The sequence below is a fragment of the Oxyura jamaicensis genome, chromosome 1 (genome assembly GCF_011077185.1).
Source record: "Oxyura jamaicensis isolate SHBP4307 breed ruddy duck chromosome 1, BPBGC_Ojam_1.0, whole genome shotgun sequence".
Taxonomy (NCBI): domain Eukaryota; kingdom Metazoa; phylum Chordata; class Aves; order Anseriformes; family Anatidae; genus Oxyura; species Oxyura jamaicensis.
The window spans coordinates 174,964,174-174,975,324 of record NC_048893.1 but is presented as its reverse complement, the minus strand read 5'-3'; the positions used below and the strand labels follow the sequence as shown (position 1 = coordinate 174,975,324).

Below are 11,151 nucleotides of genomic sequence, written 5' to 3'. Positions count from 1 at the left end.
TTGCCTCCACAAGCCTGACTCAGATTGTTGGAGTTATGCTGGTTGAGAGCTGCTTGACGGTCCCTGCATGTGCAAGCAAAAGTACCTGAGTTCACCGTGCAGCAAACCAGGATGGCCGGGTGCCTCCCCATGACCTTCACAGCGTGTCGCAGCTGAGCAGACGTAGCCTCCAACCTCTGACCTTCAGGTCTCTGAGACTCTGGGTGAGAGCAGAAAGTCTTCTTCAAGGGGCAGGATCCTCCTTCTTTAGGATTCTGAAGATGCGCCCTAATGCAGTCAATATCTTGGTATTTTCTTTACAAGAAAAAACATCTCTCTTTATTTATTTATTTATTTATTTATTTATTTGCAGACCTTCCCAGTGGCAAAAATGAACAGAAATGCTGAGTACCTTTTGCTCATTTAGGACTCGAGCAGCAGAGTACTTGCACCAATGGTTTGTAGACTGAAATCTACTGGTTTGGAGTGTTTGTGCAGCTACCAGCTACAGACTGGCAATAAATAAATAATAAATAGTTGGATGCCTGCAGTTACTTTGGGAACAGAGGAAAGGATACGTTTAAGCGAATCAATTCACTCGCTTGTCCTTAAGCCTGTCTGAAAATATTCTCCAAATCTCTTTCAACGCTGCAAAAATTATCTCCTCATCTACAAGTGAATGCTAAGAACCACGAGATACATATTCCTCTCATCTTTAATGCTTTTGGGGGGAGGTTGTGTCGTCAGCTGTTCCGCTATTTGCAAAATCCCACTTATTTATCTGCTCGAGCCTCTTCTTTCTTATTTTTATGTTATTTTATTGTTTTTATGCCCGGGCTCTCTGCAGTCTGGCAGAGCCCGTATTGCAGTATTGATTTAGGAGCTTGCAGCGGTGACAATCCGGTTCCAGGCTGAGACCGGTGCTGGACGTGGGCTGCTCCGTCCTGAGCAGAAACCTCACCCCCAGAGCCGGGATCATGTTTAAAAAGAGGCAAAAGAAGAAAGAAAAACTACTTTTATCTGCTTTGAAAGGGGGGAAAGGATTACAAAGGCTAAATAAGCCATCTGAGTACTTAGCTAGCAATCCTAAATAGCACCCTAATAGGAAGTTCTGGCAGAGAGCTAATTAAATTAGCCCTCTTTGATTTATTAACAAGCAGAGCAAAACATCACACAGGATTGTCCCATGAAACAAATGTGCTTTCTGATTCCCTTGGCTGCTTCACTGCTTTTGCCTCCTGGAAAACCTGGTCATGAGGAACCCTGTTTAATGAGACCCAGTGGCTTGAAAAGGATCCCTGCCCACCAACACAGATACACACTGGTAACAATACACAAAAGCATCTTATTTTTCTTGTCCTTCTCTCATTTATTTTTTTTTTAAATACCTAGGACAACCCAATGGTTAATTAGGATTTTCCCGGCCACTGATATGCAGATGCATGACAAGCAAAAGCCTTCTGCATGTTTAATTATTCTGTTGATCCAGAAGCCACTTTCCCCCTGTGCAAGTTCCTTTCCATGCGTGTGCTCTCATGCATCATATATTTCATTATTTTTAGAAGTGTGCTCCGTGCCTTTCCATGCTCTTGCAGTTCCAACATCCAGCAATCGCATTCAGCGTCCAGCGGACCCGATCCAGACGGCGTAAATCAGGGAAATGTTGCTGACTTTGCATGGAGTTATACAAAGTTGCACCAGACCCCAGGCTTGATGTCTCCTGTACTTTTTTGGGGGGGGGTGGGGCATGCATTGTTTGTGTGCTGGGAATGTCTCCTTTATGAGGCAGCAGAATGCAACATTTAGAAAGCATCAGAGTGATAAAAATCCAAAGCGAAGCCCGCATATGCACAGGCGTGAATCTATTTATATAGCGAGCTCTACTTCTGCTTAACCCCTGCAAGGAGCTGCAACTCTCTCTGCATATTTGATTTTCCTCCCGGGCTGCAAAATGTAGTCTGCTCCATCTAATTTCACTACTTTCCAACAGTTTTGCTGGTGGGCTTCTTTCCTACCCCTTCCATTTAGCTCCGGCTTTAGGGTGCTTTCTGCTAAATGAAGCCAATTAATAAATGGAGACGTTAAGCAATCAATTTTGCCTGCCTATCTCCCCAGCCTAACGTACGCCCGGCTGTAATCGCAAGATAAATGCGATGTGCTGATGTATGGTAATGTTCAATAATACATTCTCCGCCAGGCTCAATTCATCAGGGACTTTCTGGAGGGGAGGCATTCGTTATTGGCTGTCTCCGGACCTCAAGGATAACATTCCTGTCCTTTCCATTGGCCGACCCGCTGCTGCAAGCCTCTTCCCGTCTTATTTTGATGATGAATATGAAGGCACGCTGAGCCGTGCCGGAGCGCAGCGCTCGCCCACCGCACTCCCTCCCCGGGCTCAAGGACTTCAGGGGCTGCCTCGCCGCTTCCCCTGCCCGCCGCCGGCAGCAGCAACGACCAAAGTTGTGATGCTTTTCTTCACCCAGTGCTTTGGGGCTGTCTTAGATCTCATCCACCTGCGGTTTCAGCACTACAAGGCGAAGAGGGTTTTCTCGGCCGCCGGGCAACTTGTCTGCGTCGTCAACCCAACGCACAGCCTGAAGGTGAGCGAAAGATGTTTGTTTTTTCCTCTCCCGATTTCTTCTCTCCCTAATCCCTAACCCCCTCCCGCCCGGCGTTTCTCTACGGGGGGACTGAAAAGATGCTCCGGCAGCAGAGGGAGAGTGCAGTTAACACCTCGCAGCCCTGGCGGAGGGGGTGTTTGCATTGTCTTTGCTGCAGGAGCCACCTTAGAGGGAAGGGAGAGCATCCCGCTGCTCCAGGCGGTCGCGGGAAGTCGCTGCTCCCCAAATCACCAAAGTTTCCCCGTTTCTTTCATCTGTGTGACAAGCAGGCATGTTGCAAGCCTTTGGGGAAAAAAATAAAAAAAATAAAAATAAAAATAAAAGAAAGAAAGAAAGAAAGAAAAAGAAAAAAAGTTAGTTTGATGAATTAGCATTTTTTGTTAAAAGGGCTCTGGCACAGCCAGTGCTGCCGGTGGTGTGACAATGTGTTGCTGGTTAGAGGCAGGGAGCAGGGCAAGAGCCCCCCCTCCCCCCACAGCCCAGGGGTCTCTGGCTGTTGGTCGTGCTCACTTTTGGGTGAAAAAAGGCTGTTTCTGCCTCCCGAGGGGAGGCTAAAGGCATTCCTCTGGTGTTGAAAGCCTCCTTCGTCCTTTGCAAGGTGAATCTATTTTAAGGTGGGAGAATACATTTGCCTTAATGCAAAACTATTTATAGCCCCCATAAAACATTTCTCTCACTAGCACGGTTCTGGGTTTTTACTGACAAAGTGTCAACAGCTCTGCCTATGCCAGAACACTGACGCTTTCATGTAGCAATGGAGCGGTGGGGGAAGAAAGTGACTGGGAGGCTGTAATTACTTTATGGCAGTAGCAAAGAATCAACTTTACCAAAGTGAATCCTCTCTTGCTGGAAGCAGACCTGACTTGCAGAGTGCCTGATGCAGACTCAGAAGGGGATTTAATTCAGGACAATTCATCTCTGGCTCTGCTTTTCTGCGCCAGGAAGTCTGCTGGTGGGGTAGCCCCCACCTCAGGCAGCATCCCCCTGGTGCAAACAGCAGCGCCCTCTAAAAAGCAGATTTCCAGAGTTATATCTGCAGTCTCAGGCAGGGAGAGGTGGTTTCCAGCACAACACCAGCTTGGGCAGGATTTCCAGTGAGTGTTACCGGCCGGCAGGAGCTGTGAGGGGATGCTCGAGTGCAGGCTCGCCTCTCGTGTCATCACATCCTTGGCCACCACTGACATGAGCTGCTTAAAAAATCCTGCAGCCCTGTCATTATCTTAAAAGGATCAGCCTGCCCAGATGGGTAAAGCACTTTGCAGAAAGACCTGCCTTCCCAAGTGCACAGAGAGATTTGGTAAATGAATGCTTCTGTACTTGACCCCTTTTATGTGACCGTCTCCCGCTACTTTCATCTCTAATTTTAATTATGAAAAAAAAAATATCTAAGCAGCAAATGGTTATTGAAGGTCACATTACAATGACGGTCTGATAAGACACCCCACAAGCGCACAGAGGGGTGTCCATTGGTCTCTCCCCCGGTAACTAGGACAGGACCTGAATTTATCTGTTCACGTCCTCCCAGGCTGCAGATTCACTACAGCAGAACCTGCAACATTTGGCCAGGAAAAGTTGATGCTTCAGCTACCCTCTGCTAAACACATGGGGCTTTTCAGTACATTAAAATCCCCCTTGGCCAGGCTCTTCACTGCTGGGACCCAAAGCCCAGCAGAGAGATGAGCAGTCTCGGTACTCTTTGGTGGCTCTTGAAAGCAGGCAGGTGGGACAATTTGACAAGAAACCTTGGTTTGAAAAACAAACAAACAAAAAAACAGAAAACAAGCGATCTACCTCTACATGAAGCAGTCACCCCATCTTCTCCTCCCTGGCCATGGAGAGGGGTCGCCTCCTGTGGGCAAGGTGTTTTGTCCAAAATTTGATGTCACAGACCAGCAAGGTGAACCTGTTTCTACCCTGGCATTGGACCTATCCCTCCGTGGTGGCTTGCAGTATTATGACTTCTTTGGTGTTTCAGAGTCTATTATTTATAGCCGGGTCATTTCATCTGTAACATTTTGTTGACAGCCCCCAAATCTATCTTAACAATTGACAAGTGGAGTGAAAACTGTATTAAGGTCCGTGGTCGATGAATACGAGCCTGCTAGGAAACGAGGGCTGGGAGCAATGTCATTCCTCTCCGTTCCCTTCAAGGCTTAAATGTCTGTGCTTACCCCACAACTGTGAGCTCTTTGCAAAGGGATTACCTTATTCTGTATTTCTGCAGCGCCCCAGTGAGGGGGCTCCGGGCTGACTTGGGCGAATGATGAATGGCAGGCGTCAGGTCCTGCTGTGATTATGCACGCTGACATCCCTCACACCGGTCAGCTCCTCCATCAGTGCCGACGTGCACAACTTGTCAAAGCCACATCACAGCAGGACCCCTGTTCTCACCCCTGCTGCCCACGGGAATGTTCAGGAAATGTGGTGGCATCCAGCCCCCGCCAAGGACCCGTGGTTGGCCATCAATCACCAAGAGATTTGGCACCATGTGAAGTGCTTGGTGAGCAGCAGAGGGCAGGGGAGCCCCCAGGTCCATCCTGCACAACACGGGACTGCAGGGCAGCCACGGCCATCCATCTCCATAGGACTTAAAGAAATTAATTAAGTCATGAGATGATGCATATGTGAAGGAGGGCATAAGTAGTTTAATCTTACATTTTGAAAGGTTTACAACGAGGTTTATCAGGCCAGTCTGTGTTTGAGGTGCTTTTTAAAGCAAGAAGTGTCTGCGCTGAGTTAGAGGAAGGATTTGAATCCTACCAGCTTGGCTCTCTGCACAGTGGCCAGCCAAATAGCACTGTAATTCAGTTTATCCCCAGCAGGATTAAAGTGCTGTGGTGCATTATACCCCCACAAGACTTATTTATTTTTGTCCTCTAAGGGAGGAGATGGGCACTGAAACGTGTGACTCACAACCCCCCACCATCCTCCACCACCATCTCAGCACAGGTACCGATGCAGGGCTGGGATTTGGAGGAATGGGCAAGTGGCATTTTCCCGTGTAAAACAATAGGATCCTGATAAATAGGGTGAGAGGAGCTTTGGCAGACCCCTGAAGCCTACAATCCCAGGTTCCTGTCCCAGCTTGGGGACAGGGCTGCATTAACACTGGACAGGTTTCAAAATCCTTTTGTACAGACGCAGCAAGCAGATGACGCTGGGTACCAGGAGTTCTCCCCCCCAAAACCCACTGATCTGGAGCTCGCAGACCCACACATGTACACCATACAGGTCCACAGCACAGGGATCTGTGTAGGGTGGCACCGACTTCCCTTTGAGGCTGTTGGAAAGCAGAGCAGCTTCGAGCTGGAGCATCAGAAATCACAAAACCTCCTGGGAGGATGCAGAGGGAGGGGAAGAGACAACATCTCCAAAGTTTCTGTGTTAATACTTTTAATGCAAGTTAACTGGTTCTCCCTGGCATGCTACAGCTCTGGAGATGGGGTAGAGGGGATGGCAAGTTTGCACACACATACATTGTATGTACATGTATATGAGCGATGCACAACAGCCTTGATACCTCCCTCAGGAAAAACACTGCCCCAAAGCAATTGTTGCAAATACACAGGGTGTGGAGGAAATCAAGACATTTTAATAAAAGCCTTGATTACGGGAAATGAGTCGTGAGGTCTCGGTGTGCTTCCCGGCAGATGTAAGTCACACCCGGAAATTTCCGCAGTTGGCTTTAGTTAGCACGCTTTGGCAGTTGTCTCAGGAGAGAAGCCAAACCCTGCTGCAAGCCCCAGACATTAAAAAGTCCCAGGGCCAGGTCCCCGAGCATCATTAAAACTCCTCAAAGTCAAAATTTACAAATAGCACGACATCTGTTTCATCGTTAAGATTCTCCCCTGGTATCAAAGACCTCCCAGCACACTTTTTATCCATATTTCTGAGTAGGGGACACTTAGAAACTTTTTTCAGAGAGAATCTGAGATTCTTAAGCAACCCCAAGAAATGAGTTTAAAGGGAGCACAGCATCCCCAGTGCCTTCCTCCGTCAGCATCTCTTGGCCCGGGGTGGAATGAATGGGGAAAAACTGAGACTCCTGCAGTATTTTCATGGGGAAGGAGGGGCAGCCTTTGCTCAGATTTACCCAGGACTGAGTGAGGCAGTGGGGGATGAAGATCAGCTCTTCTGGAGGTAATGAGGACCACTGCTGCCCTGCAGTGCTGGCTTCTGCCTGGCCGTGAGCTCTCCTCCACCTGCTCTCTCTGAACACGGGAGCTACTTCTCAGCCCACCTGTGCACATACGTGCTTTGGAAGCGAAACCGACTGAAGTTGGTATTTGATTTTTCCTTCTTTTCAGTTTGTTTCCTCATTAAATGCCTTTTCTTCCACGCTATTGTTGCATTCTCATGCTGCTCATTGCTGGTAACACAAAATCCTTAAGGGCAAAAGATTTCCTTGTCTGTCATATAATAACCATTTTGTTTGTTTGTTTGTTTGTTTGTTTTTGTACTCCTGCTGAAGGAAATCATCACTAACTTCATTGCAACTTCAAGTCTCTTATTTGTCTTTAAGCCCCTTCAAAAAATAAAATAAAATTCAAATGTCAACTTGTTTGGTGATATCAATTTACATATTGACTGATGAAGTCCCATTTTAAAACAATCATCAGCAAGACAGGGAGTGCTACAAAATTAAGGGATAGGTTGCAGTCACCACTTTTTGGTGCCACTAGGAAGGAAGCCAAGTGCTCTACAAGCCTGCATGGTGCTGTTTCGGTGCACTGGGCGGTGGTTCCAGGAGGCAGGTCCTGCTGGTGGAGTCGTGGCCATTTGTTGTCCACCCAACGTGGGGAGCCATGAACACAATTCGTTCATCAGTGCTGCAGAAATAGAATATCTCTGCTTTGGTTTGGCAGTGCAGAACCACCTTCAGCAGCTTCCCCTGCTGCAGCAGCAAACAGTTGGGCAGGGCAGTGGCTTCGACTGGCTCTCATGACCTCCCGCCAAGCTCTTACCCCCAGGGATTTTTGAGGACAGTGCTGTAGGGCTGTGCCGAATGGAAAAATCTCAGTGTTGCATGGGGATTTCCTGAGAATTTACTCCGGGTGACCTGCTGCTCGCAGCCACCTGCAGCACTGCTCAGCTCTCCCGCAGCGCTCTCATCTAAGGAGGGAAGAGCACTCGGGCACTGCAGTGAATTGCCTGACACATACATGTGTACAATTTACAGCAGTTTTATTTATTTAGAGGCATTTCTGAGCGTCTTATATAACATTAATGGATTTATCTTTAGCTCTCCCTCTCCCCTTTAGTCTCAGCAATGGCAGGAAAACATCATTGGAGAGTGGAAGAGACCTCCAAGTGCTTTGCACATTTATTTTATTTATTTATTTATTATTATTATTTTTAAGGTAAAAATACTTGAACGAGCTCTGGAAAGGGATTAGCCGCTTATTTCCACACCAGATGTGGTGCTTTTAGCTCTGTTATTTTATCTATTTATTTATTTATTTATAGAGCTATTTCACTCTGCACTGAAGTCCCCTTTCCTTCCAGTTTGGCCCCCCCAGTTAAAAAAGTAGATCATTTGCACAGCTCAGGTGCTGTTGCTGGTATCTTACACGTGGAATATTAAGCTTCAGAGTGGTTGGAGAATTACCCACCAGCCTCTGGGAAATGCATGGCAGAGGAGAGACGCGGACGGGTCCTTGTGAATATCTTAACCACAAGATCACACACTCTCTCGCATCAAGTGTCAGATGAAATGGGAAGAGATATAGAGGGATAGAGTACAAATGAGACAGAAAAAGATGAAATCAGTAACTTCCCCTTGTGCAGAAAACAAATAAACACTTCAGACAAATAAGGAGGCGGCTGCCACGGAGCAGAAAACCACATCAGCAGTGGATGAAAATGTTCTTCCTCTCTCAGGGACTGCCGTGTGGCAAATAAGCCAAATAATTAATAAGAGTTAAAATAGAGTGAATCACCACCACGTGATGGACGTAGGGCAGTGGGGACAAGGGGACAGTTAAAGTTACCTTCAGGTTGAAATGTGCCTGAGGGTGCAGTGTTGGGACCCCACTCCCAGTTGGAATGGGGGCACCAGGCTGGTCAGGAGGCTGGAGCACAGCATGGAGGAGGAGAGGCTGAGAGGACCAGGCTTGTTCAGCCTGGAGAAGAGAAGGGGACTGCAGTCTACAGTTAACTAATCGAAATAGAGAAAGCAGAGGCAGTCTGTTCCCAGCAATGCAGATTGGAAGGACAGGAAGGACCAGACATAAGCCAAAACAAGAGATATTTTGACTAGATACAAAGAGGAAAAGTCTTTCCCATGGGAGGGTGTGCCACTAGCACAGGCTGCCCAGAGGGTCTCTGCCATCTCCACTCTTGGATATTTTAAAAATTGGATGGGACAAAGCCCTGAGCATCTTGACATAACTTCGGGGTTGGACAACACAGTGCCCAGAGGTCCTTTCCAATCTGAACTGTTCTGACCCTACAATCCTACATAAAAACAGAGCGTGGTGCCCAAGGAAGGGTACAGCATTACAAGGGCCTCAAGGGCAGTCTTGAATGTTTGCATCAGCAACAATCAAGACAAATGTGGGAAATATATGAAGAGAAAGAAGACAGGAGACAGACTGATACGTGGGAGATAGGAATCTGAGGGTCAGCATAGAAGACTGACACTGGTGGAAAAGAATCGAGCTATATCAGTTACATAAGTATCTGACAATTTAAACTCATCATTTAAATCCTTACCGTAGTCCAAAGCCCAGGGATAATAGCAGTTAATGAAATTAGCCTGGATTGGGAAGAGGGTCACTGTGGCAAAAAACAGCAGCAAAAGAGAGTAAGATATATTTCAAAATACGCTTTGGGATAAGCACCCACATTGGTAATTACAAGCAATATGAAATAAAATCTGAAGGAGAGAGGACAGACTGTTCAAAATCTATCTGTAAAGGCTTTGAACCCTGGCACAACAGCAAACATGTTCCTAAAGAGCACCAAGTGACTACTGTGGAGCAAATAATCCCCTCAGCCAAATCTGCCTTTCATTCTCCTTATGGGATGGCTGCCAGCAGAACAAACTTTCCCTGGATTTATTCAATTAACTGCTTCATGATTACTTTCCCCCCTCCAGCAGGATCCCTAATGCTTCAGACCTGCTTTTTGGTGCGTGCATTGTGTTAATTAGCTGTGCAAAGAGGTACAAAGCGGAGAAGCTATGTAGGTACTGTAGTTTCCTTTCCCTGCCTGGATTTAGGGCTTCCTCACAGAATCACAGCATGGTTAGGATTGGAAGGGACCTCCTGTCCACCCCCCTGCTCCAGCAGGGCCCCCAGCTCAGGGTGCCCAGGGCCCCGTCCAGGCGCCTTGTGCCGCTCTCCCAGGAGGAGACCCCACAGCCTCTCTGGGCAGCCTGGGCCAGTGCTCAGCCGCCCGCCCAGCACAGCAGTGCTGCCTGGTATTCCCAGTAGTCATTATGTGGCCAGAGGCTTGTCTGGCTCATATAATTTCCTCTCTGCCATTGTTCTGGCAAATTTTGGGGGCGGACCATTTTACTCCAGTAAGTAGCATCCCCCATAAATAGCTATCCCAAGGCATGCACACCGGCTTAGACCTCTCGTTATGTAGGCTTTTGGGACTGGATGGAAAGACATGTTTTCCATAGCCACATGCCAACATCAGTGGAACTCAAACACAAAGAGGACAGCAAAGCAGCACAAGCACTTTCCTTGTAAACAGAGGTGTCTTTACTTGCAGGCAATTCATGCCTATGCCCACGTCGAGATTTAAAGTGCTGCAGGAAAATGGATAGAAACACTCACAGTAATTCACAACGGCTTTGTCTGGTTTGTCCCATAGAAGCAAAGAGGAATCTTTCTTCCAGATGCAATTCCTGCCTGGAATCTCCCGAGTCTAATTCATACGGGAAATAATGCAGCTTTAAAAATAAATGAAACTTTCCCTGTGTTTCTTCTGTCACAGAAAATATTTCAAAAAGGAGACTCAAAAATGTTAAGGTCATGCAAGGTTGCACAAACATAACCGCTGGTTTGTAAATAACTGATTATAAAGGATGAATTTTCTTTCAGGCTGTTGGTAAAAGATGAAAGCACTATCGCAAAACAGATCTGAAGCCAGCTTAATCTCCAGCAGCTTCACAAGGCAATTGGAGATAATTTAGTGTTGCAGCTAAACACAAGCTTACTGGGGAGGCATCTCTTAATAATTTTTAAGCTTTAATTTTTTTATTTTATTTTTTTACTTTTCTTTTTTAATAATAAGCCAGTGATTAGGAAAAAAAATCCTAGTTCACAGATAAATCCAGGCTGTATCTGGGCATTTTGTTTTTTTGCTGCTTTAACTAAAGCAACTTTAATTTGCCAGAGACCAATCAACAGCCTATAGCAAAGAGAACGCAGTCTGATGAAGCAGATGTTGGGGAAGGGAAGACCTTTTCTTTACTCACTCATAGGGAAAATTAATTGATGCCAAAAGCAAAATTTCAGCATTTTTTGTAATAGTAACTTTTGCTTCTTGACTTTTACAGCACAGAAAAAACTTGCAGATCAAGTAGCTTCTGTTCTGC

The 11,151-nt window shown here is 46.7% G+C and overlaps 1 protein-coding gene across 1 annotated transcript in view; it reads left to right on the top strand.

Annotated features, from left to right (window-relative positions):
• The first annotated feature begins 1,894 nt into the window (after positions 1 to 1,894).
• SIAH3 (siah E3 ubiquitin protein ligase family member 3) overlaps positions 1,895 to 11,151 on the top strand; it is a 41,112-nt gene continuing 31,855 nt past the window's right edge. The window contains exon 1 of the mRNA XM_035322766.1: positions 1,895 to 2,579. Coding sequence (XP_035178657.1) covers positions 2,145 to 2,579 — 435 coding nt within the window. The 5' untranslated portion in view covers positions 1,895 to 2,144. The remainder of the gene's footprint in view (positions 2,580 to 11,151) is intronic.